The following is a 26,130-nucleotide window of genomic DNA, read 5'->3' as shown; positions in this document are numbered from 1 at the left end:
ATAATCATAAATCAAACTTTCACTTTTTAATACTTGGTTGCAAATCCTTTGCAGTCAATTACAGCCTGAAGTGTGGAACACATAGACATCACCAGACGCTGGGTTTCATCCCTGGTGATGCTCTTCCAGGCCTCTACTGCAACTGTCTTCAGTTCCTGCTTGTTCTTGGGGCATTTTCCCTTCAGTTTTGTCTTCAGCAAGTGAAATGCATGCTCAATAGGATTCAGGTCAGGTGATTGACTTGGCCATTGCATAACATTCCACTTCTTTCCCTTAAAAAACTCTTTGGTTGCTTTTGCAGTATGCTTTGGGTCATTGTCCATCTGCACTGTGAAGCGGAGTCCAATGAGTTGTGAAGCATTTGGCTGAATATGAGCAGATAATATTGCCCGAAACATTTCAGAACTCATCCTGCTGCTTTTGTCAGCAGTCACATCATCAATAAATACAAGAGAGCCAGTTCCATTGGCAGCCATACATGCCCACGCCATGACACTACCGCCACCATGCTTCACTGATGAGGTGGTATGCTTAGGATCATGAGCAGTTCCTTTCCTTCTCCATACTCTTCTCTTCCCATCACTCTGGTACAAGTTGATCTTGGTCTCATCTGTCCATAGGATGTTGTTCCAGAACTGTGAAGGCTTTTTTAGATGTCGTTTGGCAAACTCTAATCTGGCCTTCCTGTTTTTGAGGCTCACCAATGGTTTACATCTTGTGGTAAACCCTCTGTATTCACTCTGGTGAAGTCTTCTCTTGATAGCTGACTTTGACACACATACACCTACCTCCTGGAGAGTGTTCTTGATCTGGCCAACTGTTGTGAAGGGTGTTTTCTTCACCAGGAAAAGAATTCTTCGGTCATCCACCACAGTTGTTTTCCGTGTTCTTCCGGGTCTTTTGGTGTTGCTGAGCTCACAGGTGCGTTCCTTCTTTTTAAGAATGTTCCAAACAGTTGTTTTGGCCACGCCTAATGTTTTTGCTATCTCTCTGATGGGTTTGTTTTGTTTTTTCAGCCTAATGATGGCTTGCTTCACTGATAGTGACAGCTCTTTGGATCTCATCTTGAGAGTTGACAGCAACAGATTCCAAATGCAAATAGCACACTTGAAATGAACTCTGGACCTTTTATCTGCTCATTGTAATTGGGATAATGAGGGAAAAACACACACCTGGCCATGGAATAGCTGAGAAGCCAATTGTCCCATTACTTTTGGTCCCTTAAAAAGTGGGAGGCACATATGCAAACTGTTGTAATTCCTACACCGTTCACCTGATTTGGATGTAAATACCCTCAAATTAAAGCAGACAGTCTACAGTTAAAGCACATCTTGTTCATTTCATTTCAAATCCATTGTGGTGGTGTATAGAGCCAAAAATGTTAGAATTGTGTCGATGTCCCAATATTTATGGACCTGACTGTATGAGTGATGGGATGGAGGACTATGGGTGGGGACATGTCATTTGAAGCTGCCGGCCTGATTCCCATCTTGGTGCTGAATTTTTCCCCTCCTCCTGTGGTGTAAGGTTCAACACCTGGATCCGTCCATCCCTGATGATGTCCTCTGTTTTCTTATAAATGATGATTATACTATGTACATATTGCTGATGTTCTAGATAAGGAGTCTCCAAACTTTCTAAACAAAGGGCCAGTTTAAAGTCCTTAAGGCTTCAAGGGGGCCAGACTGTGACCATTGGAGTAAGCCATGTCCCATCCTGGGTTCTAGAGGGAGAGATAATGTCCCATTGTTAATATTCAAGGGAGGAAAGTGCTCCATTATTTGTGCCAGTGAGGGGAATAGTGTGCCATCATTGGTGTTAGTTGGATGAATAGTGCCCCATCATTGGTATCAGTGGCGAGGAATAGTGCCCCATCATTAGTGTCAGAGGAATAGTGTCCCATATTTGGCATCAGTGGGAGGAATAGTGCCCCATCACTGATGTCAGTGGAAGAAATAGTGCCCCATCATTGGTGTCAGTGGGAGGAATAGTGCCCCATCATTGGTGTCAGTAATAGTGCCCCATCATTGGTATCAGTGGGAGGAATAATGCCCCATCATTGGTATCAGTGGGAGGAATAGTGACCCGTCACTAGTGTCAGTGGGAGGAATAGTGCCCCATCGTTGGTGTGAGGGGGGGTATATTACCCCATCTTTGGTATCAGTGGGAGGAATGATGCTCCATCATTGGTGTCAATGGGGGGAATAGTGCTCTGTCATTGGGGTCAGTGGATGGAATATCACCCCAAGGACCACATCCAGCCCACGGGCCACAGTTTAGAGGCTACTGTTCTAGATAAGGGGATAACCTTTTTTTCTTGCTAAACAAGAAGCAACCTGACCTGTGAAATGTGTTGAAAGTGGAAACTCCAGCTGTCATTTTTTTTATAATATCACCCATAATGGATATTTCCAATAATTGGCTATCTTTGTAAGGAAAGCGTGAGCCATAACTTCAACAATATGTGTGATGAATATCTTTTTTTGGGGATTTTAATTGTTCTAAAATATGAGAATTTTTACATGAAAAATCTTAAAACTTTGGTACCTTATACTTGTTGTTTGGAGGGATTTTGTTATGAAGTTCTAAGCTTCTAATCTATTCAAAACTAAAAAAACCTGATTGGAGTTACCTTTTAAGTTGACTGTCTTCACTATGTGTTGGTAACAGGCACTCTTTGAAATTATTTTTTTCAAATTGTTTTGTTTGGTGACTATAGAAAGAAAGCTGCTATCGCAGTGTAGGGGATTGACAAGTGCAAGGACAGAGACTCTGGAAGTAAATCCTCATAGCATTCCCGATGTTCCTCAGCTGGTCATAAAAGTATTGCAATCAACTGGTTTAGCAAGGAACATCTTTATTAAAGCGCATTGTTTGTATCTCTTTTCATAAATATGTCATCAATGACAAAACCTATTTAGCCAAATTAAATTTCATATAAATTAATATTCTAATAAACATAATGGCAGCCTTGTGTTCTGCAGTCTAATCATTTAATCTGTCTTTTATTCTTAAATCTGATAATTTAATCTCCTATTTTGCTGCCTGTGATACAAACCCAATCTGTCACTTGTGGTTTGCAGCCGAGAGATGATGCAGAGCGATGCAGAGAAGGGTAAGGCTCAGTGGAACATGGTCTCCTCTACTGCCATATTTGCCATAAGGTGTTTGTACCCCTTTGTCTAGAGCAGAAGGGCAAGAGGGGGTTCAGCGGAGTGCAAGCTATTTTTGTCTTTATTGTTGGCTTATCTGCCCACCTCTGGTCACTTGAGGGCAGCAGCAGAAATGACAGGTGGAAAAGCACTAGCTGTTGAGAAAAGGCACAAGACTCTCTGTAGCTCAGGTAACAAGCCTCCATCTAGTAACCCTTGCATAGGTAAGGGTTCAATGCTTGGTTTTGGTTAGGGTGCAATTAAAAAATCAATTTTACTTGCCTTATCCATTGCTTCCGCCAGCTCCATGAGACCAGTCCACCAAAAGCCTTGTCTCTTCATCGCTCCATCTGTCAAACTCTGATGTCATTACTTGCAATGCAGGAACAAACGTCCTGCATTTTAAGTAAGAACGCAGAGGGCCTATCCACGACCCAGAGCATTGCAGGGGAAAAGACTGCTGGGGTAGGGAGGGATAAGGTAAGGTACGATTATAAAAATGTTTTTAATGGTACCCTAAACAAAAATGAGCAAAATTGACACTGTGATACAAGCTGTACACTCACTACTTTACATTGTAGCAAAGTGTCATTTCTTCAGTGTTTGTCACATGAAAAGATAGATTAAAATATTTACAAAAATGTGAGGGATGTACTCACTTCTGTGAGATACTGTAACGGTTGCTTAACTAGATTTGAATGTGTGTGACCAGCCAAGGTGGCAGATTTACATACTTATTCATGTAGTGATACCTCCAAAAGAGCCACTTGGTCATTTTGGTTTCTCTGTTCTGCGCCTGGATTCCAAGAACAACCTCAGCCCCTCTGACACACCTGGTGAATGAAAGTCAATGCAAGCACATATAAGAACACAAATATAAATACCTTTCCTATATTTGGATTACTACTAGAAAACGGACACAAGAACTCAATAAAGTGATACGAGTTAGAATAAATGGTGGGTTGAACTCAAGTGAGCACACACCAGGTAAATTTGGACACAGACTGCTAGAGTAATAGCTATGCCAAAGAAACTTAGAATCTGGGATCAATACGGGAATCCGTGAATGCAGCAATAAACAGTAATGTCATCAACAAAACAGTTAATGGTTATTTACACTATAACTAATTTAGAGTGCACTCTATCGGTTTGGCTGGGGTATGGTGCAGCATCTGAGAGGTACCTATTAAACTGAGCAAAGGTCTCTGGGTAGCATCTGTTAAGGGACAGTCTTTAGTCCTGATTCTTCAGTGTAGAGGCCCAATAACTGTTGGCGTGCTTATTGGCCGTCAACAAGCCTTACAGCCAGTAGTAGAGCTATTAGGTAGCTGGCTAGTTCATTTCTAAGGGCTCAGTCTCTAGTGGTGGCAACAAATAATGGCCACAATGCCCTCTCACTAAACCCATTGACATGGCAGCAGTGGTCCCTCTCATTAGGTGTCTGCTCACTCTGGGTTGCCTGTGGTGACTCCGGTAAGTAGCTGTCAGTGGTACTTTCCCTCCACACTCGGGTCTCAGCTCTGTCCTCACCGGCTTTCCCAAACAGGAATGACTTTCCATTGACTCAGTCTCACTCTCTCTCTGGGATGGCACCTCACATTCCTCTCACTAGCATTCCCCGCACTGAACTGACTGTCCCAGTTAATTTTTAAAAATCTTGCTCTCTACTTCTCTTTAAGTAGGGCTCTCTGTTGAGTTGTCATTCAGAGCCCATCTATTTGCCTTGCACAGCGATCCTCTGAACTACATCTCCCAGTATCTTCTATGAAGCTGCATCATCAGGGGAAGGGAGAAGGAACAGCTGCAGTCCGGTCCTCTTCCTTTCTCTTAAGACTCACCGCTGCAGACAGGATGGGTGGAGGTAAGTGGGGGATTACTCAGAGCCCACAGCTGCACTCCTCCCTCTGTCACAAGATAGCCACCAATCCCTAGTGTAGCTGCTGTGGTTGACCGTTTAGCTGGCAGCTTACAGTGGTGGGGGTGGTTGAGGAATCCACACAGCCAGCTGGCACCTGGCTACACACATAGTTCCATTTAAGTCCTCAGAACCTTACTTGAGCCTTTCAGAGTTTGTGTTTTTGTCATTTTTTAATGGCCTGTGTTGGCACAGAAATACCCTCCTGCCTTAAATCTGTGTTTGGGCCTGGCAGTGATTGACACCAGGACCCAGCACTTTGCCTTGTTCTACATTGAATTTTGTTTAGTTTCCTAGGCCCACATTCACAGATCAAAAAATTTTAGTAATATAGTAAAATGTTCAGAACACATGACTATCACACCAAATCTTTGGCTAAATTAATGGACACCCCTCCAAATTATTAGGTTAGGTGTTTCCAGAGAAGTATGCTATTAATGCCACATCATACAAAGACCTTTAAGGCAATTGTGAGCTTCCAAGCTTGTGACGACTGTTTTTGGAAGTTCCTTTCCTGTTCTGGTATGACTGTGTCTCACTGCCCCAAGACAGGTTCATAAAGATGTGAGGTGAGTTTGGAGTAGAGGAACAGTGGGCTGCATAATACCCTCACCTCAACCCTACAAGACACATCTGAGATGAATTGGAATGCCTATTGTGAGCCAGGTCTTTTTTGTCTACCATTGGTACCTGACCTCACAAATGGTTTTTGGCTGAATGAGCACAAATTCCCACTGACACTCTCTGAAATCTTGTGAAATCTTTCTTCCCAGAATAATATGGGCTCTTATAGTTGCAAAAGAAGGGCCGACTCTGTATTTAATGCCCATAGTTGTGGAGGGAGATATCCAACAAACCTGTATAGCTGTGCTGGTCAGGTGTCCACAACTGTCTGACCACAGAGTGAAGCCATCATATCATCTTGTCTTGGCCATCCTGCTTTTCAAATGCTAACTGCTATAGCTTGGAATATAGATTTCGCTTTATTTTCTTCCATGTTGGCAATTTCAGTTCATCATTACTAGAGTGAAAGGATCTGCATGAGAGCATTTATGTCTAATAATAGTGCTGTGGAACCCTAAGAGGGTTAAGCCTTTTTTCCCTGTGCCATCAGAAGAGATTTTATACAAAGAGGTAAAAATAGAACCTTCAAGTGCACTTGTAACTGATCCCCTTAAAGGCAAAGGTACTTTGCCCATACAAAGCAGAGCAACAGGTTCACATTCATTCCTGCTCAAAGGAGCACCTATTTGCCTTTCCTTTGTTCCCCGAAACCTGGGATAAGCTGGGTGCCATCCAAACTCACAATCACATTCCTGCCGGTGTAATCAGTTATGGCCAGGGCATCCCCTGCCCTGCAGATGACATACATGAAAGGGGCAGGGATGCTCAGGACATCATTGACCTAATAAGGCCATATTAGGTCAATGACATTGACCAGCTGATTGGGCTGGCAGGGATGCAATCATTTGACAGCTTCCCAAGTTTTCTGGGTTTGCACTAAACCCAACTTATCCCTACCCTCAACTCCATTCTGCCACCTGGAGCAGGAAAAAAACACCTTCTGTGAGCGATTAGCTACTCACATTATAGCTTATTCCATTGTGGAAGCTCCATTGAATTGGCCCAGCACTGTCATATGTAGTGAGTCACATGCTCTTCCATTTTTTTTTTTCGGACAGTGCTGGATTCCCCTGATCTGAGGAGGGCTGCATTGCCGTTTCCCTTTCCGTACCCTGTTTGTTTTAGGACTGGACACTATGGTTCATGAGATAGGAGCCTCTATTCACTTCTGAGCACTTAAGTGTCAAGTTTGTTTGTAGAATTTCCATACCCATGCAGTGTATTTTATTTTCCCAGCTCAGCAGCGCATTGAGAGCGTAAGGAATAGGTGAGTATTTGCTGCTGAGGAGGGAGGACTGGAGCAGGTCTTCTGATTTGCCTTGCTTGGCCAGGGCTGTCGCATTGTGCGTTGTACATGAAGACGGAGAGCATGCAACAACGGCCTGAAGCACTCTAGTGAGGATGCTGCGTTGGGCCAGTTGGAAGTATTACTTCTGATCTCTGATCCCATAAACAAAATAAGCATTTCACCCTTGCAGAGCAGGGGTCCTACTACAAGGGTAGATTTTGTGCAGGCTTAAGTACACGTGTTACTTACATTACACTGAGTCAGGACAGCTCAGTCATGCTCCCCTCGTCCATCTTCATCCACTGCAATCCTGTGCTCTGTTCCTGTGCCTCACCTTTACCCTCTCCTCCCTCCTCCTCCTCCCTCCTCCTCCTCCTCCTCCTCTCTCCTCCTCCTCTCCTCCTTCTCTCTCCTCTCCCACCTCCTCCTCCTTTCTCCTCTCCCACCTCCTCCTCCTCTCTCCTCTCCCACCTCCTCCTCCTCTCTCCTCTCCCACCTCCTCCTCCTCTCTCCTCTCCCATCTCCCACCTCCTCCTCCTCATCTCCCACCTCCTCCTCCTCATCTCCCACCTCCTCCTCCTCATCTCCCACCTCCTCCTCCTCATCTCCCACCTCCTCCTCCTCATCTCCCACCTCCTCCTCCTCATCTCCCTCCTCCTCCTCCCCCTCCTCCTCCTCATCTCCCCCCTCCTCCTCCTCATCTCCCTCCTCCTCCTCCTCATCTCCCTCCTCCTCCTCCTCATCTCCCTCCTCCTCCTCCTCCTCATCTCCCTCCTCCTCCTCCTCCTCCTCCTCATCTCCCTCCTCCTCCTCCTCCTCCTCATCTCCCTCCTCCTCCTCCTCCTCCTCATCTCCCTCCTCCTCCTCCTCCTCCTCATCTCCCTCCTCCTCCTCCTCCTCCTCATCTCCCTCCTCCTCCTCCTCCTCATCTCCCTCCTCCTCCTCCTCATCTCCCCCCTCCTCCTCCTCCTCCTCCTCATCTCCCTCCTCCTCATCTCCCCCCTCCTCCTCCTCCTCCTCCTCATCTCCCTCCTCCTCCTCCTCATCTCCCTCCTCCTCCTCCTCATCTCCCTCCTCCTCCTCCTCCTCATCTCCCTCCTCCTCCTCCTCCTCATCTCCCCCCTCCTCCTCCTCCTCCTCATCTCCCTCCTCCTCCTCCTCCTCATCTCCCTCCTCCTCCTCCTCATCTCCCTCCTCCTCAAGGTTGTCATATTTTAATGGTGACGGGTTATCATTCACAGCGTAACAGTGTAACTGTTGGAAACCATTCAATCAATGGGTTTAGTTCCACTTTAAGCTGTGTTCTGTAAATACAGCAGTTTTGTACAGACGGGGTGGTACTTCGACTTCCTCCATCCCGTTTATGAAATCTTCTGTTCTGCACTGTCATTCTTTCTTCTCAAATCAGAAAATGATCTTCAACCTTCCATGTAATATATTATGTTTACGTTTCCATAGGAACAGCAGGGAGTGGAGCACTCGGGTGTATTAGGATGATGATGCAATTCAGAAAGTATTTGAAAAGCTGTATCAGATGAACTCACTCACTCCAGAGATGCCATTACGTATCTCTAGTTGGCTGTCCTCGGGCTCCCGAATGAATGACGCAGCCTAAGAGCCGGACCTTTCTAGGCTTTCTGAAAGTAGATGTAAACCCAAATCGCTAAACTCTAACTTGTTCATGCAATTTTAAAATTTATATGCAATATTTTTCAATGGCAGTATCTGCACCTGGTGATCCTGCCATTAAGGTCCTTGCTCAGGCACTTCCTTTTATAGCAGTGGTTCTCAACCTTTCTAACGCCGCGACCCCTTAATACAGTTCCTCATGTTGTGGTGACCCCCAACCATAAAATTATTTTTGTTGCTACTTCAGAACTGTAATTTTGCAGTGGGAGGAATAGTGCCCCATCATTGGTATCAGTGGGAGGACTAGCGCCCCATCATTGGTATCAGTGGGAGGAATAGTGTCCCGCCATTGGTGTCAGTGGGAGGAATAGTGCCCCATCATTGGTATCAGTGGGAGGAATAGTGTCCCGCCATTGGTGTCAGTGGGAGGAATAGTGCCCCATCATTGGTATCAGTGGGAGGACTAGCGCCCCATCACTGATGTCAGTGGGAGGAATAGTGTCCCATCGTTGGTATCAGTGGGAGGAATAGTGCCCCATCGTTGGTGTCAGTGGGAGGAATAATGCTCCATCATCGGTATCAGTGGGAGGAATAGTGCCCCATCATTGGTGTCAGTGGGAGGAATAGTGCCCCATCATTGGTATCAGTGGGAGGAATAGTGCCCCATCATTGGTGTCAGTGGGAGGAATAGTGCCCCATCATTGGTGTCAGTGGGGAGAATAGTGCTCCATCATTGGTGTCAGTGGGAGGAATAGTGTCCCATCATTGGTGTCAGTGGGAGGAATAGTGCCCCATCATTGGTATCAGTGGGAGGAATAGTGCCCCATCATTGGTGTCAGTGGGAGGAATAGTGCCCCATCATTGGTGTCAGTGGGAGGAATAGTGCCCCATCATTGGTGTCAGTGGGAGGAATAGTGCCCCATCATTGGTGTCAGTGGGAGGAATAGTGCCCCATCATTGGTATCAGTGGGAGGAATAGTGCCCCATCATTGGTGTCAGTGGGAGGAATAGTGTCCCATCATTGGTGTCAGTGGGAGGAATAGTGTCCCATCATTGGTGTCAGTGGGAGGAATAGTGTCCCATCATTGGTGTCAGTGGGAGGAATAGTGCCTATCATTGGTGTCAGTGGGAGGAATAGTGTCCCATCATTGGTGTCAGTGGGAGGAATAGTGCCCCATCATTGGTGTCAGTGGGAGGAATAGTGTCCCATCATTGGTGTCAGTGGGAGGAATAGTGCCTATCATTGGTGCCAGTGGGAGGAATAGTGCCGCATCGTTGGTGTCAGTGGGGGGAGGAATAGTGCCCCATCGTTGGTGTCAGTGGGGGGAGGAATAGTGCCTATCATTGGGTGTCAGTGGGGGGAGGAATAGTGCCCCATCGTTGGTGTCAGTGGGGGGAGGAATAGTGCCCCATCGTTGGTGTCAGTGGGGGGAGGAATAGTGCCCCATCGTTGGTGTCAGTGGGGGGAGGAATAGTGCCCCATCGTTGGTGTCAGTGGGGGGAGGAATAGTGCCCCATCGTTGGTGTCAGTGGGGGGAGGAATAGTGCCCCATCGTTGGTGTCGGTGGGGGGAGGAATAGTGCCCCATCGTTGGTGTCAGTGGGGGGAGGAATAGTGCCCCATCGTTGGTGTCGGTGGGAGGAATAGTGCCCCATCGTTGGTGTCAGTGGGGGGAGGAATAGTGCCCCATCGTTGGTGTCAGTGGGAGGAATAGTGCCTATCATTGGTGTCAGTGGGGGGAGGAATAGTGCCCCATCGTTGGTGTCAGTGGGGGGAGGAATAGTGCCCCATCGTTGGTATCAGTGGGAGGAATAGTGTCCCATCGTTGGTATCAGTGGGAGGACTAGCGCCCCATTACTGATGTCAGTGGGAGGAATAGTGTCCCATCATTGGTATCAGTGGGAGGAATAGCGCCCCATCATTGGTATCAGTGGGAGGAATAGTGTCCCATCGTTGGTATCAGTGGGAGGAATAGTGCCCCATCATTGGTATCAGTGGGAGGACTAGCGCCCCATCACTGATGTCAGTGGGAGGAATAGTGTCCCATCATTGGTATCAGTGGGAGGAATAGTGTCCCGCCATTGGTGTCAGTGGGAGGAATAGTGCCCCATCATTGGTATCAGTGGGAGGAATAGTGCCTATCATTGGTGCCAGTGGGAGGAATAGTGCCGCATCGTTGGTGTCAGTGGGGGGAGGAATAGTGCCCCATCGTTGGTGTCAGTGGGGGGAGGAATAGTGCCTATCATTGGGTGTCAGTGGGGGGAGGAATAGTGCCCCATCGTTGGTGTCAGTGGGGGGAGGAATAGTGCCCCATCGTTGGTGTCAGTGGGGGGAGGAATAGTGCCCCATCGTTGGTGTCAGTGGGGGGAGGAATAGTGCCCCATCGTTGGTGTCAGTGGGGGGAGGAATAGTGCCCCATCGTTGGTGTCAGTGGGGGGAGGAATAGTGCCCCATCGTTGGTGTCAGTGGGGGGAGGAATAGTGCCCCATCGTTGGTGTCAGTGGGGGGAGGAATAGTGCCCCATCGTTGGTGTCAGTGGGGGGAGGAATAGTGCCCCATCGTTGGTGTCAGTGGGGGGAGGAATAGTGCCCCATCGTTGGTGTCAGTGGGGGGAGGAATAGTGCCCCATCGTTGGTGTCGGTGGGAGGAATAGTGCCCCATCGTTGGTGTCAGTGGGGGGAGGAATAGTGCCCCATCGTTGGTGTCAGTGGGAGGAATAGTGCCTATCATTGGAGTCAGTGGGGGGAGGAATAGTGCCCCATCGTTGGTGTCAGTGGGGGGAGGAATAGTGCCCCATCGTTGGTATCAGTGGGAGGAATAGTGTCCCATCGTTGGTATCAGTGGGAGGACTAGCGCCCCATTACTGATGTCAGTGGGAGGAATAGTGTCCCATCGTTGGTATCAGTGGGAGGAATAGTGCCCCATCATTGGTATCAGTGGGAGGACTAGCGCCCCATCACTGATGTCAGTGGGAGGAATAGTGTCCCATCATTGGTATCAGTGGGAGGAATAGTGTCCCGCCATTGGTGTCAGTGGGAGGAATAGTGCCCCATCATTGGTATCAGTGGGAGGACTAGCGCCCCATCACTGATGTCAGTGGGAGGAATAGTGTCCCATCGTTGGTATCAGTGGGAGGAATAGTGCCCCATCGTTGGTTTCAGTGGGAGGAATAGTGCTCCATCATCGGTATCAGTGGGAGGAATAGTGCCCCATCATTGGTGTCAGTGGGAGGAATAGTGCCCCATCATTGGTATCAGTGGGAGGAATAGTGCCCCATCATTGGTGTCAGTGGGAGGAATAGTGCCCCATCATTGGTGTCAGTGGGGGGAATAGTGCTCCATCATTGGTGTCAGTGGGAGGAATAGTGTCCCATCATTGGTGTCAGTGGGAGGAATAGTGCCCCATCATTGGTATCAGTGGGAGGAATAGTGTCCCATCATTGGTGTCAGTGGGAGGAATAGTGCCCCATCATTGGTGTCAGTGGGAGGAATAGTGCCCCATCATTGGTGTCAGTGAGAGGAATAGTGCCCCTTCATTGGTGTCAGTGGGAGGAATAGTGCCCCATCATTGGTATCAGTGGGAGGAATAGTGCCTATCATTGGTGCCAGTGGGAGGAATAGTGCCGCATCGTTGGTGTCAGTGGGGGGAGGAATAGTGCCCCATCGTTGGTGTCAGTGGGGGGAGGAATAGTGCCCCATCGTTGGTGTCAGTGGGGGGAGGAATAGTGCCCCATCGTTGGTGTCAGTGGGGGGAGGAATAGTGCCCCATCGTTGGTGTCAGTGGGGGGAGGAATAGTGCCCCATCGTTGGTGTCAGTGGGGGGAGGAATAGTGCCCCATCGTTGGTGTCAGTGGGGGGAGGAATAGTGCCCCATCGTTGGTGTCAGTGGGGGGAGGAATAGTGCCCCATCGTTGGTGTCAGTGGGGGGAGGAATAGTGCCCCATCGTTGGTGTCAGTGGGGGGAGGAATAGTGCCCCATCGTTGGTGTCAGTGGGGGGAGGAATAGTGCCCCATCGTTGGTGTCAGTGGGGGGAGGAATAGTGCCCCATCGTTGGTGTCAGTGGGGGGAGGAATAGTGTCCCATCGTTGGTGTCGGTGGGAGGAATAGTGCCCCATCGTTGGTGTCAGTGGGGGGAGGAATAGTGCCCCATCGTTGGTGTCAGTGGGAGGAATAGTGCCTATCATTGGTGTCAGTGGGGGGAGGAATAGTGCCCCATCGTTGGTGTCAGTGGGGGGAGGAATAGTGCCCCATCGTTGGTGTCAGTGGGGGGAGGAATAGTGCCCCATCGTTGGTGTCAGTGGGGGGAGGAATAGTGCCCCATCGTTGGTGTCAGTGGGGGGAGGAATAGTGTCCCATCGTTGGTGTCGGTGGGAGGAATAGTGCCCCATCGTTGGTGTCAGTGGGGGGAGGAATAGTGCCCCATCGTTGGTGTCAGTGGGAGGAATAGTGCCTATCATTGGTGTCAGTGGGGGGAGGAATAGTGCCCCATCGTTGGTGTCAGTGGGGGGAGGAATAGTGCCCCATCGTTGGTGTCAGTGGGGGGAGGAATAGTGCCCCATCGTTGGTATTAGTGACACAAATGATGGGGCACTATTCCTCCCACTGACACCAATGATACTTACCTTGCTGACCCCTGCTCCAGCCTGGGCTCGCTCTCTCCCTCTCCCATCTACAGCCTGCAGAAGCAAAATTTGCACTTACCTGTCAGCTGTCTTCCTTCTCTGGCCTCTCTCCTCTTCAATCGGTCCTGCAGCTCCCTCGATCTTCTTCGATCTGCGCGCTCTGCCGGTCGGCTCCTCCTCTCCAAGCTCCACCTCCTCGCCGGTGATTGGCCGCCTGTGTGCCTCTCCTGAGCTACAGTTCCGGTGGCCAATCAGCGGCGAGGAGGCGGAGCTGTTGAGTGATCCCGGAGGTGTGGCCAGGTTACAGGGGCAGCATATCATCCCGCCCACAGATCGCGAGACAGAGCAGCGGTGTCTCGGTTCCTAAGACCATCGGAAATATGTGTTTTCCGATGGTCTTAGGTGACCCCTGGGAAATGGTCGTTCGACCCCCAAAGGGGTCGCGACCCCCAGGTTGAGAACCGCTGTTTTATAGGGTGACAACGCTCTGTTCCTGTCTCCCACCTGTGCTCCGGCATAGTCACCACTTCACATTTCCCAGTTCCAACACACATTATGTACGCACAGCCCACTGTTGTCGCAGTTTGGAAATCCACCATGAGAAACTGATGAATACAGGGAGGCTGCTTAATAGGCATTTTCAGGATAATTAAGGACTCTTCTTGTCTTTTATGATGGGTTTAGTTTATATAAAAATAAAAAGTGTCACCTATTTGAAGTTATCAGACACAAAACAAAAATCACATTTCACCTTTACCAAAAAAACTGCCTATGCAGATAAGGGGTATCTGAAGATAAAGACAAATGGTGCGGCTTTGACAAAAGTTGAATAATGCTCTTATTATAGGTGTAGACCAGTGGTCTCCAAACTACGTCCCAAGGGCTGGATGTATCCCTTTGCCTTTGTCTGGACCTCATGGCACTATTTCTCCCAATGACACCAATGATGAGGCACTATTCCTCCCACTGATACCAATGATGAGGCACTATTCCTCCCCCTGACACCAATGATGAGGCACTATTCCTCCCACTGACACCAATGATGAGGCACTATTCCTCCCTCTGACACCAATGATGAGGCACTATTCCTCCCTCTGACACCAATGATGGGGCACTATTCCCCCCCACTGATACCAATGATGGGGCACTATTCCTCCCTCTGACACCAATGATGGGGCACTATTCCTCCCTCTGACACCAATGATGAGGCACTATTCCTCCCTCTGACACCAATGATGAGGCACTATTCCTCCCACTGATACCAATGATGGGGCACTATTCCCCCCACTGATACCAATGATGGGGCACTATTCCTCCCACTGATACCAATGATGGGGCACTATTCCCCCCACTGATACCAATGATGGGACACTATTCCCCCCACTGATACCAATGATGGGGCACTATTCCCCCCACTGATACCAATGATGGGGCACTATTCTTTCACTGGCACCAAAGAAGGGGGATTATTCGTACCACTGACACCATCGATGGGGCACTGTTCTTTCCACTGATACCATTTTCTGCTCCCACTGGCGGCATGCTGCCCCCCTAAAGTGTAAAGGGCAGTAAACTGGCCCTTTGTTTAGAAAGTTTGTAGACCCCCTAGTGTACACCATTTACATACCTCATGTAGCCTCCCAGGATGTTGCTAAGACCAGATTCACACTAATGGGGTGCGGGAAACGCTGCAAATCCTGTGTGCTTCACGCACCGCATTGCAATCATATGGCATTCATGCGATTTGGTGCAGGTGCCAATGATCACTTATTGACACCCTGAAACAGATCGCAAAACACAGTGTGATTGCCAGAAACCACATTGCATAGGTGAGAACACCCATGCAATGCGATTCAGGTGCGGGTAAAAGAAAACGGGTCCTGCACCTTTTTTGGTGCGGATGCGATGCGATTTTAGCTGTACAAAATGTATGGCTCGAATCGCACTGCACAGACATCACTTGTAATTCGTACAGGAATGCAGTGTCCCGCTCTGTATTAATGTGAACCCGGTCTAAGAGAGGCCCATTCTGCCTTTTTTGCCTGGTCAGTTCCCTTCTTGCTTTCCATGCCTCCCTATTGATTCTTTATTATGATGGGTTAACCCCCCTGGAGGTATTCCCGAGTGTAGCTCGGGGTAAAGTTTCAGCACCACAATCGGTAACCCCGAGCTACACTCGGGAATACACTGCAGCGCTGCTCCGGGGTCTCTTCTTCTCTTACCTTGTCCTGCGCTCCCGCGATGTCCCCCCTGCAGTGTCCCCGGCAATGTCCTCCGGTGGATGCCGGCATCTGTCTTCTGGGTTCCGTTCCCTGCGACGTCAGGATGTACGGGGGACAGAACTGGCGGGAAATTTGAAAATTGTAAAAGTGACATTCACAAAATACACTAAAATCACATAGTATAACATTACTGTATCAAACCATTTCACATATATTTTGTCCCGAGTGCTTTGTCCTGCGCCCTGCCTGCATTTTTACTGTTCTTTCTGCCTGGACACTGAGAAACGTCCATGGCGTCCAAAAAGCGTCCCTTTAGGTCAAAAGCGGTTTTAGACCGGCTAGAGAACAGCGATAGTAAATCAGAACTAATTGCAGAATTGAGTGATAATGATTCGTGGGGAAATTTGTCATCAGACACTGAAAACGATTCTGCGACTTTGCTCAGCGATGTGCGAACTTGGCGCTATATTTCAAATATCAGTGTTTTTGGTTTGATTATATTATAGAATTAAATTTATTATGATTATTTTTTATTAAATTATAATTTATGATTTCATGTTTCAAATTTTATCATCCCCGGGATGTTTACTAGACTCTTGTTCGGACAGATTTCAGTGAGTTATTCCTAAAAATTACAGGCCTACAATAAAAAAAATACATATTTCCATGCAAAAAAATGTACCGCTTTGAGCACAGAAATATGGACATAATCAGATTGCTAGGGAGGCTAACCAATAGGTTGGATCAGGCGGGGGAGGGGAGGGCTAAGCTCCACTTTAAAGGAAAAGACTAGATTTGAGACTTCAGCTGTCTTTAAATCTCTGGATCTAATGACTGTTATACATGCTGCTTTCACTGCTTATGCATTTTTCAGCATGTGTTCAGGTTGAATTTCATGGGTAAAGGAAAGGTCCACTTTAAATATCCATATGAAAGTAAACCACCAAACGCACTATTTGACATGGAAGAAGAAAAAAAAAATGATGGCTTAAAAAATAAAATCATGATAATTCATAAAATTATAGAAGTTAGTTTATTGGAGGCGGTTTTGTACAGATTGCTGAGGTCCCGAACCGGTTAATCCACCAATCCTTCTCCATGAGAGTTCTCTTCTTCATGGCCAGCTTGGTCCGTTTTTTGTTTTTCTGTAATTCATCGCACACACAACTGTCAGCACACCCTGGTATTACTCTGCACTGTAATCTCCTGTATGTATCTCCCTGTCTCGGTTTTTCCACTTGGGTGGAGGCGATGGCTGAAACCTGAACCCGCGCGGTTTCTAGAGCAGCTGCAGCCTCTGCTCTATCTCTGAAATTAATGGCGTTTAAAAGCAATCTATTATTAACAATTAAAATAAGTCACTTTTCTTTGGAGGATTATGATTAGCCTTTCCTGTAAAACTGACAAAAAAAAAAATCTAAGCGCCAGCTTGGCTTCAAGAAGGGCTGTTTTTCAGAATAGAAGCATTTTTTTAAAAACAGAAATAGATTAACTGTTTCTTTGTGAAAAAGCAAGCTGAAGTAGTATTAAATCCTCACAAATTTAGCAGAACACATGGAACACAATAAAATATTCTCAGTAAAAAATTTGTTTTTTTTTTCAGTTTTTTTAAAATTTGACTCCCACACTTTCAGTTTACATCTTTCAATGCTGCTGGTTCCTGCTCTCCCAGCGCTGCTTCCCTGAACTTTCAGCTTTCAAAGGAAAGTAACTGTAAACCTTTTATCGTATTTATTTAAAACAATAAACATGTTCTATTCACCTGCTCTGTGTAATGATTTTGCACAGAGCAGCCCCTATCCTCCTCTTCTGGGGTCCTAGGACAAATAGATTGAAATCTCCCCAACGGGGGAACAGACTGCAGTAAAAACCTGACAGGTGTTCTAATCCCTCTCCGCTCTATCCAAAAAACAAAAATTGCCTTTAGTTATATTTTAAAGCATTTGTAAATCTCAAACATGAAATATGAACAAAATAGATCCCTCTATATTGTGTACTTGCCTCAATTAGGAGCACTAAGTGTTATTTCTGTCTGATGCTTTATTCCTCTATCTGCATGAGTCACTTCTGAAAGTTTTCCTGACACCAAGAGAAAAACGGTGACGGAGGAGGGATCTCCAACACACAGCCTGTGATTGACAGCCTCAGCTATGTCCCTGTGTGCTTTGTGAAGGGGGGGGGTGTGTCCCTAACCTTCAATTAGCTCTCAGAGCTCTGCAGAGTGTAACTTCAGCTCCCCACCCCCTTTTTTCTGACCGCTCAGACAAGACTTTGAATGTATACAAGAGAAGGCTGCAGATAAACAGGTACAACTTATGTTGAAGTATTTGTTTAATCTCTGTGTATCACCTGAGGCCAGTCACTTCACTGGGCATATGGAAGGGTGTACAATCACTTCAACATGGTATCACTGTTGACTGAGTACCCTTTTGATCAGACACAGGGACAGATGGGGTTTTGTCTAGCAATGTAAACCTATCAGGGGTCTCTCCAAAAAAAGTTTGGCTTTAGATACTTGAACCGGATTACATTTTGCTGTGTGTCTGCTCGGAGTTGCACTTTAACATCACCTTAAACTGAATGTGAACTGTGTGTCCCAGTTTGTGGCGCAGGAATGCCTGCAAACGCCGGAAATCCCCATTAATACAGACAGTGCGATACATCATGGAAACAGCGGGGATGCCACAGATCTTACAGATTCCCCACCATTTCCACTGTTTGGACAAGTGCTTCAGATTGTTTCCGATTGTGTGTTTAATGACTTTTCCAATGCAAGATCAAGTACAGGGCTACACAATGTGTTTTGAAAGGATAACTAAACCCGATGAGCAGGTTTTCATGGAAAAACATTTTGAGATCTTCCCAAGTCGGTTTTTAACTTTCTCATGTGTTAGATGAGGGTGACAGTGACACAAAGAAAAATCCCTTCCATTTCTGTCCGCCTCCTCCAACTCTCCAAATTCCATTTTTTTTTTTTTTGCTGCTGTGATCCCACTTCCTGTTAGAGGGTGGCTACGCTCGTTCTCCATAGTCCCTCTGTATGCTTTTTATTGCTTCCAGGTCCTTTCCAAGCAGCTGCATTGTGAATACAGGAGGTCAGCTGGTTGACACGAGCACCATTCAGACAATGTTTTGCATGAATTATGATTATTATTTCAGGCACTTATATAGCACCATCAATTTACGCTTTACATATATATAAATTATACATTCACATCAGTCCCTAACCCTCAAGGGGTGTACAATCTAAGGTCCCTAACTTACATTCATACATGCACATACTAGGGCCAATTTAAACAGGATCCAATTCACCTACCAGCATGTCTTTGGAGTGTAGGAGGAAACCGGAGTACCCAGAGGAAACCCACGCAGGCACAGGGAGAACATGCAAACTCCAGGCAGGTGGTTCCGTGGTTGGGATTCAAAACAATGACCCTAGTACTGCCAGGCGGAAGTGCTAACCATTTAGTGACTGTGCTGCCCTGAATGAGTGTAAAGCACTCTCTGATTGGGTAAGGTGGAGGGGCGGGGCAGTAAGTCACACTCTGCACATCGTCCAATCAGAGAACACATTGTATTAATTCCAAAAATGCAAAGCATTCTCTAAATGGCACCCATGATGAGCAGCTGACCTTCAGGGATTCAGCCAAATAAAACGGATTCCACCATCCACAAAAGTGAGCTGAATGGAGGAATCCCCCTCCATTGGGACATTGTATTCTGACAACGTCTGCCGACAACACTTTTTCAGCATGTCTGCTTGACATAAGTTGATCTAACAACTGACTTCTGTTGAACAGGGAGGGCCAGGCACAGAATGAAATTTGACCAGTCCTTTCAGAACTGGACGAATTTTGATCCTTCTATGCCCAGCTTATAGTGGAAGGCAAGTCCAAACCTAACTAATCATAAAGTATAGCTGAAGGCAAATCTTTTTTTTTTTTTTTTTTTTTTTTTGGATATAATTGAGATGGACTAGAACCCCTGTCTGTTTTTATTGCTGTGTCCCCAGTAGAAAAATTCACTCTATTTGTCCTGTTTGCCATTTTTTAAAGTGAAAGAAAAGAAAGTTTAAAGTTGAAGTTTAAAGTAAAAGAAAATCCCTTGTCCTCGGAAAAGTAATAGGAGGGGAAGTCTCCCAACGGGGATACTAGTTCTGGTGACCTGGGGGTCTCCAAGGAATTCCCTTGATTTGCAGGGATTATTCTCACTTCCCGTTTGGCTATGGGACAGGAAGTGAAGTGGAATCTCTGCAATGGGACACAGATGGCTGAAAAAAAAAGATGGGTTATAATCCTCCTGTCCTCTATCCAAAATAAAAAAAAAAAGGTTTTGCCTATAATTCTGCTTTAAATCTACTCCTACTCCTTCTCCTACTCCCTCTCTAATGGCCTGTACACACGATAAGAAAATGGTACGAAAATTTCCATACGAGGAACGATCGGACGATTATCTGATCATTAGCATGGTGCTTTTGAAAGCTGATTCTGACTTTTCAGATGACAAAAAAGGAGGGGGCAAGCTAGAAATTTTTTGTACATAAAAGAAAGGTGCAGCGCTTAAAATAAATAACAATGCACATATAGATATCAACAACTTACTGACATGCCCGCATAAAGTGACACAGTGCAAATCAGGTGCAAATGAATCTGCAATAAACTGCTATAATACGTGAAAATCGTGAGCACTTATTAGTGCTCAATTACACCACAGATAATGCCATGCTGTAGTCATGCCATGCTCAACGACTTTCTCGCTGAGAAGACTGATCAATCAGAAACTCTGCCTGAATCCTGATTCCGGACAACCATTTATTGACGAGAGCATGAGCCAGTACTACTACAGAGCCCATTCTGAAGGACGGCAGTGGTGCGACAGATAACCCAGGGGAAGGGAATCTCTTGGACCAGGTTGCTGATATCTATAAAGGGGACCTCTGGCTGATTTATCGTATATACAAATGCGTATTAGGATTTTACATCTGGTGAGTGCGCAATCTTAACGTCTAACTCTAGCACATCACCTGAATGACTACTAGAAGTATACTGATCACCTGATTGAGACCATTTGATGGATCTTCACCTTTGTGGACTTTATATGGCATTATCTGTGGTGTAATTTAGCACTAATAAGTGCTCACGATTTTCACGTATTATAGCTCCTTATTGCAGATTCATTTACACCTGATTTGCACTGTGTCACTTTATGCGGGCATATCATTAAGTTGTTGATGTCTATATGTGCATTGTTATTTATGTTAAGCACTGCACCTTTCTTTTATTTACTTGTTCTTGGAGGTATATTTTGGTTGCCTTTTTGGTGCAAGAGCGGCTTATGGTTTTGGAGCTCGCTTTCTCTATTTATACTATAGAATTTTTTTGTGAATACGATGTCCGATTTTTAATTTAATGCGTACAGAAATACTAAAATGATCAAATAGAAAAAAACCTGCATGATCAGAATCATAGAATGACCCTATACTTCTTCTTCTACTATATTTGCCTTTGTCGGCTGAGAATTTTCTTAAAAGTCAATACCATTCTGACTACATCATGATAGGCAGGTTCATGGAAATTCGGATGATCGATCATCAGATTTTCTCATAGTGTGTACTAAGCTTAAGCCTACCCTACCCTTAGGGCTTGCTCACATTGTGGTCAGGGGGGTGGGGGTGTCGGTTTTAAGTTCCTTCTCAAAATAACATGGAGGTCAGTGGCCGTTGCAAAAATTGTACACCCTGTCTAGTTTGGTAGGCAGTACCACCACAAAAGTTAATGGGTTTATGCTGCAACCATGAGCCAAATAGTAGACTCACAGTGGTCTCATGGTATTCCCATTCCAAAAACCATTGTTCAGCATTCTCTTCCTGAATGCCTGTCAGCCACCCCTGTACTGCTGTCTGAAAAGTGATCCATGGTGGACTGCCGCAAATGTAAATGAGCCCTTACTGCAGACATTTCCTTGCATGTACCTCAAATGTTATTGGCTTTAAATTACCACGTGCATTATAGTGTAGTATATACACGCCATTTCTCATCTGTGACGGTCATTTTACATTTGCAGCATTTGGCTATATTGTTACTGATTTTTGAACCAATAATTAATGTTTTTTTTCTCTATTTTTGGGTCTTTTTACAGATTGACCTTGAACCGGAAGGAAGAGTATATGTCGTAATAGATCTCTCTGGCTCCTCAGGGGAAGGTAAGCAATTCTCTTGTTTATATCTATTTTTTGAAAGATCTCCAACTTCAGCCCTTGTGGACCATCTACAGGCTTGGATCTTGGAGCAGACCCAATCATTTTTGATGCGGTCTTGTTCATTCCTGTTTAGTGAATAATACATGCCTGGACAAGCCGCAGAGTTCCAGGACTATGAAATGTTTCCATTGGATGCTTGTAGTGATCACAGTTGCAAATTCTCTTGCATCAAAAATAAAAAATGCTTGTACTTCCTATAATGCTATGGTCTTCCCCTACCATCTGTAGACTGATGCCACAAACTGGGGGAGACAGCATAGACATGCAAACCATACTATGCAAACCATACTTCCCGATTAACACCTTTTGCTGTTTGTCATGCTTTGGCCATTGTATGACAAGAGCAATCCCATTATTGTGTGTAGGGTTTGTTCATGTCTATAAAATGCTCTTCACTGTGACTTGGAAAAAGGTGCAGGTGTTTCTTTTGATTCTATAAACTGTACAATGTATAAAAAATGCATGAAAACCACATAAAAAAGGGCAGACACCCAAGTGTGAACCTAGCCTTAAGCCTTGGGTTGGCTTTACACCCATGTGTCAAGGGAACACTGGACAATAATGTGTTTAGAATAGGCTATCCACAATGCAACTATAGTAGTTGCCACTGTAGCTCAATAAGACACACATGCCTGTCAGGGCATGAACTGATGGGAATCCCTCCAATCGGGACAAAATAAAAGTAAAGCATATATTTTTAGTAGTGTGAGGAAGAGTTTAGCTGGGTATACACTAGTAGAACTTTTAATGAAAATTTGTACAAAAATTCAGACAATTTTCATATGAAAATTCTTAGTACTTTTTATATGTAGTTTAAAAGTAGTTCAAGATCTCATTTACTTTTAACATTCAATTTTGGAATGAATGGCCTTTACTGAAATTAGTGCATTTGAAAAAAGTTTCCATCCTGCTCCTTTGAATTTTCTCGTCACTGTGGTTGAATAAGGAACATCAATTTGACCCCACTAATGATTAGGAAATCAACCATTCTTACAACAAAAATGTGGAACGAAAATCTACTAGTGTACATCCAGCTTTAAAATATCGGAGTGTTTTTATTGCCGTCCATCCCAGTAACACGTGTACCTTCCATTTCTTGTATAGGCGTCATAGTGACAGGAAGTAGGGGAAATTCTCCCCCAATGGGGTCACAGAAAGAAATATAGAACCTGCTCTAATCAAAACTAAAGTCAAGTATTGGTTTGGAGTAGGCTTTTAAACCTGGGTTTAAATATAAATAAATGCAAAGTCCTTGGTGCATTCATTTGCATATGGGAAGCCACATAACACAATCAGGCCTCTGTCCTTATGATTATACTAAAATGGGAAGATATATTTATGTATTGTGTGTGTTTCCTTAATGACAGGGACAGTCATGACTGTGGTCAAACCATAACATTTAGTTAAAATAATATAATGTAAATAGAGATTAAGTGAACTCAACATAGCCCCAAAAGTTTATAAAAATATATTGTGACCATGGTTAGATCCATTAAAACATGGCAATTCCTGGTGTTTCCCTAATGTGTTCAGTCTGTGCAGTGCACCTGAGCCTCAAGGGACAGGAGGCCCATTGTGTACCCATGGCACACATTGGGGATTTGATTTTGGAAGTGCTCAGTGGTGGCACTACTGCCATAGCTGCCAACATGGCTGCTATGGGGCAGAATGGGGCCCAGTCAGGACCAGGAGGGGTGAGTTGGCCCTTGAGGTCCGTGTCTGTCCTTCTCTTCACTGTCTTTGTGTGCCAGGACTCAGAGTGGTCTCCTGCTGGCATTTGCCTGAGAGTTCCAGCTCTGAGATAGTTAGTCGGAACCACCAGGGGCTGTTGGAGGGGATGGTTTAAGCACTGAGCCTTGGAGGTAGTGATTTTGACTTGCCAGTTGATGCCAAGACATTCTGTAGTTGGACTAAGTGGAAATTGTGATGTCACTTCCTTGACTGTCTATCATGTCCAATCAGAGAATGTCTTGTCTTCAGTGAGAGAAATGCAAGGCGTGACATAGTTGTTAAGGTTGAAAAAAAGACACCAGTCAATCCAGTCCAACCTGTGTGGGTGTGTGTTTGTCAATACCATTTCCCATATCCCTGTATATTGCATTTGCTAAGATGCCCATCTAAATGTTTTTTTTTAAACTATCGATTCCTCCTGCTGACACCACTGATTATGGAAAGGAGTTCCATATCCTTACCGCTCTGACAGTACAGATCCCCTACGCTGTTTAAGGTTAAACTGCTTCTCCTCCAATTTCATTGAGTGGCCGTGTCTTCTTAAGCTCCCTGAGACTGAACAGTTACTTCCCTATGCTAGAATCACCATTGAGATACTTGTATATCACTATCATATCTCCACTCAAGCGTCTCTTCTCCATAAGTTTAATGTTTGTAGTCATTCTTGATAACTGAGGTACTCCCAAGCCCTTATTAGTTTTGTTGCTTTCTCTGGACTCTCCAGTTCCACAACATCCTTCCTGGGGATTGGTGACCAGAACTGGACAGCATACTCAAGATGTTAATGGTGCCCATTCTGAGCTTGTGACCCCGCTTTGTGTACACTACGCTACTGGACAGCCATTCGGCACTGCTCCTGGAAGACTATGGCAATCACTACTACAGTGCCTACTACAGTGACTTCCAGCTTCCAAAGGGATGGCACCAGGGATGGACTGACCATTTGGAAACTCGGCACTGCCCGAGGGCCCGGGGTCAGTAGGGGGCCCCATGAGATGCCCCTGGTACCTTTTTCATAGGCTTTTTTGAGTTTGGGCAAGGACACAGGGGCCCCATGATCCCCTATTGCCCGGGGGCCCCATGAGTTGTCAGTCCGCCCCTGGATGGCACATAATACATACCTACATTGAACCAAACTGGACCAACGTAACAATGCTATAAAATCCATACCTAACCTTCAGCTTTAAGAGAAGTTCTTCGAACTGGAAAACCTCTTTTAGCATCGGCATCAGAACTTGAGAGGCTTAGTCACATGTCACCGTTCCTCAGGCACAAATTATTCGGAGGTTTTTTGTTTTGGCCGCGTTTTCCAATTTCTGGCTTGGATATGAATGGTGTACCACATAATTATAAAATAGATAGTTATGTAATGTGGTTGATTCACAGCTTCCATCTGTTGTGGAAGTGTTTGTGCCAGCTCGCCCGCTTCCCCTAAACCGGTGTGCTTTGCGCCTCTCGCCTGGGCTGTGATGTGAGTTTTACACCCGGATCCAACATGGTGACAAGTTGTTAACAAATAGTTAATAGTAATCTCCGACTGCTCGCACGGGCTTCGTGTTTATGGAGCTTTACTTCTCTGCCCGTTCTAGCAGCTTTGCGTCGTAGAGTCGAGTGGCTCGGGCTGTTTTTGTGTATTTCTGGCAGCGTTAAGCTTCACTGTGGTTTTGTGGAGTGTGTGTTAGAAATGTTTAGCCTAAAAAAGGCTTTATTCTTGTTTAAAGAGACCCTGTCACCAACCTAAAATATTTGAAGTGAAAAACAAAGAAAAAACACGTATTTATTATTATACAGGATTTATATATAGCGCCGACAGTTGGCTCAGCGCTTTACAATATAACGGGAGACAATACAGCAAAGATACAGTTCAATACAAGAGAGTTAGGAGGGCCTGATCCTGGGAGCTTACAATCTAGGAGAGTATGTCTGAATAGAATAGCCAAAAGTGGAGATTTCCACATCTGTGCTGTTTAGCATGGATAGTAGAATGTATTGATTTTTCTCTTCTTCAGTCCATGGGCAGAATGAGAAAGTCAAGCCATGTATGGCTACCTATTGTTATTATATATAAAGCAGATACATGTGAGCGCACAAAGGAAGTAAGAGCAGCTGTGCACAAGGTAACCAAACGAACCCTTTAAAACAGTATAAAAATGATGTGCAGCGCTAAAAGTAATACTAAAATCAAATATTAAAATTCAATACGATATATGTAAACCTTATAGATAATATAAATCACAGTAATAAAGTTCCAAGATTAGCATAAATAGTCCATAGGATGATTGGAGGTGCTCAGATTTTCCTATAACTTTCTGAGGGTGAGTGATGTGCATATATAGTGATGTGCATATATACCAGAATGCGCAAATAAATGAGCATTTGTATATTTTATATCCCAATGTCATCTAATGGTCATCACAGGGTATGGCAGGAATCAAGGTAGACTCCTTCTGGTGTTTCTGGGATTCAGTAGTGGGGCATCAGGGATATCCAGAATCCCCCTTAAAGGGTGGGTAGGTGCAGCTCTCTGGGTGTGGTGGAGGCTCCCTCTCTGGTGGTCAGGTGGCAAGTAGCTGAAAAGTAATACTCCACACAGGAGTCAAGATAAGAGCATATCCATCGTATAATAAAACTTAGTCCTGCGCCAACAACTACACAATCTAAATCTAAACTGCTGCTGTGCACATTGTG

At 45.6% G+C, this 26,130-nt stretch overlaps 1 protein-coding gene across 1 annotated transcript in view; it reads left to right on the top strand.

The window, feature by feature from the left end:
* The window catches only part of PRKCE (protein kinase C epsilon), a 532,954-nt gene that overhangs the window by 188,023 nt on the left and 318,801 nt on the right, over positions 1-26,130 (top strand). The window contains exon 2 of the mRNA XM_089653921.1: positions 21,591-21,654. Within this exon, the coding sequence (XP_089510047.1) occupies positions 21,591-21,654 (64 nt within the window). The remainder of the gene's footprint in view (positions 1-21,590; positions 21,655-26,130) is intronic.

This window comes from Staurois parvus, unplaced genomic scaffold (genome assembly GCF_062004578.1).
Source record: "Staurois parvus isolate SC_StPar_1 unplaced genomic scaffold, SC_StPar_1.0 ptg000727l, whole genome shotgun sequence".
Taxonomy (NCBI): Eukaryota; Metazoa; Chordata; class Amphibia; order Anura; family Ranidae; genus Staurois; species Staurois parvus.
The sequence above is the reverse complement of the archived record's forward strand: the minus strand, read 5'-3'. Positions and strand labels throughout refer to the sequence as shown.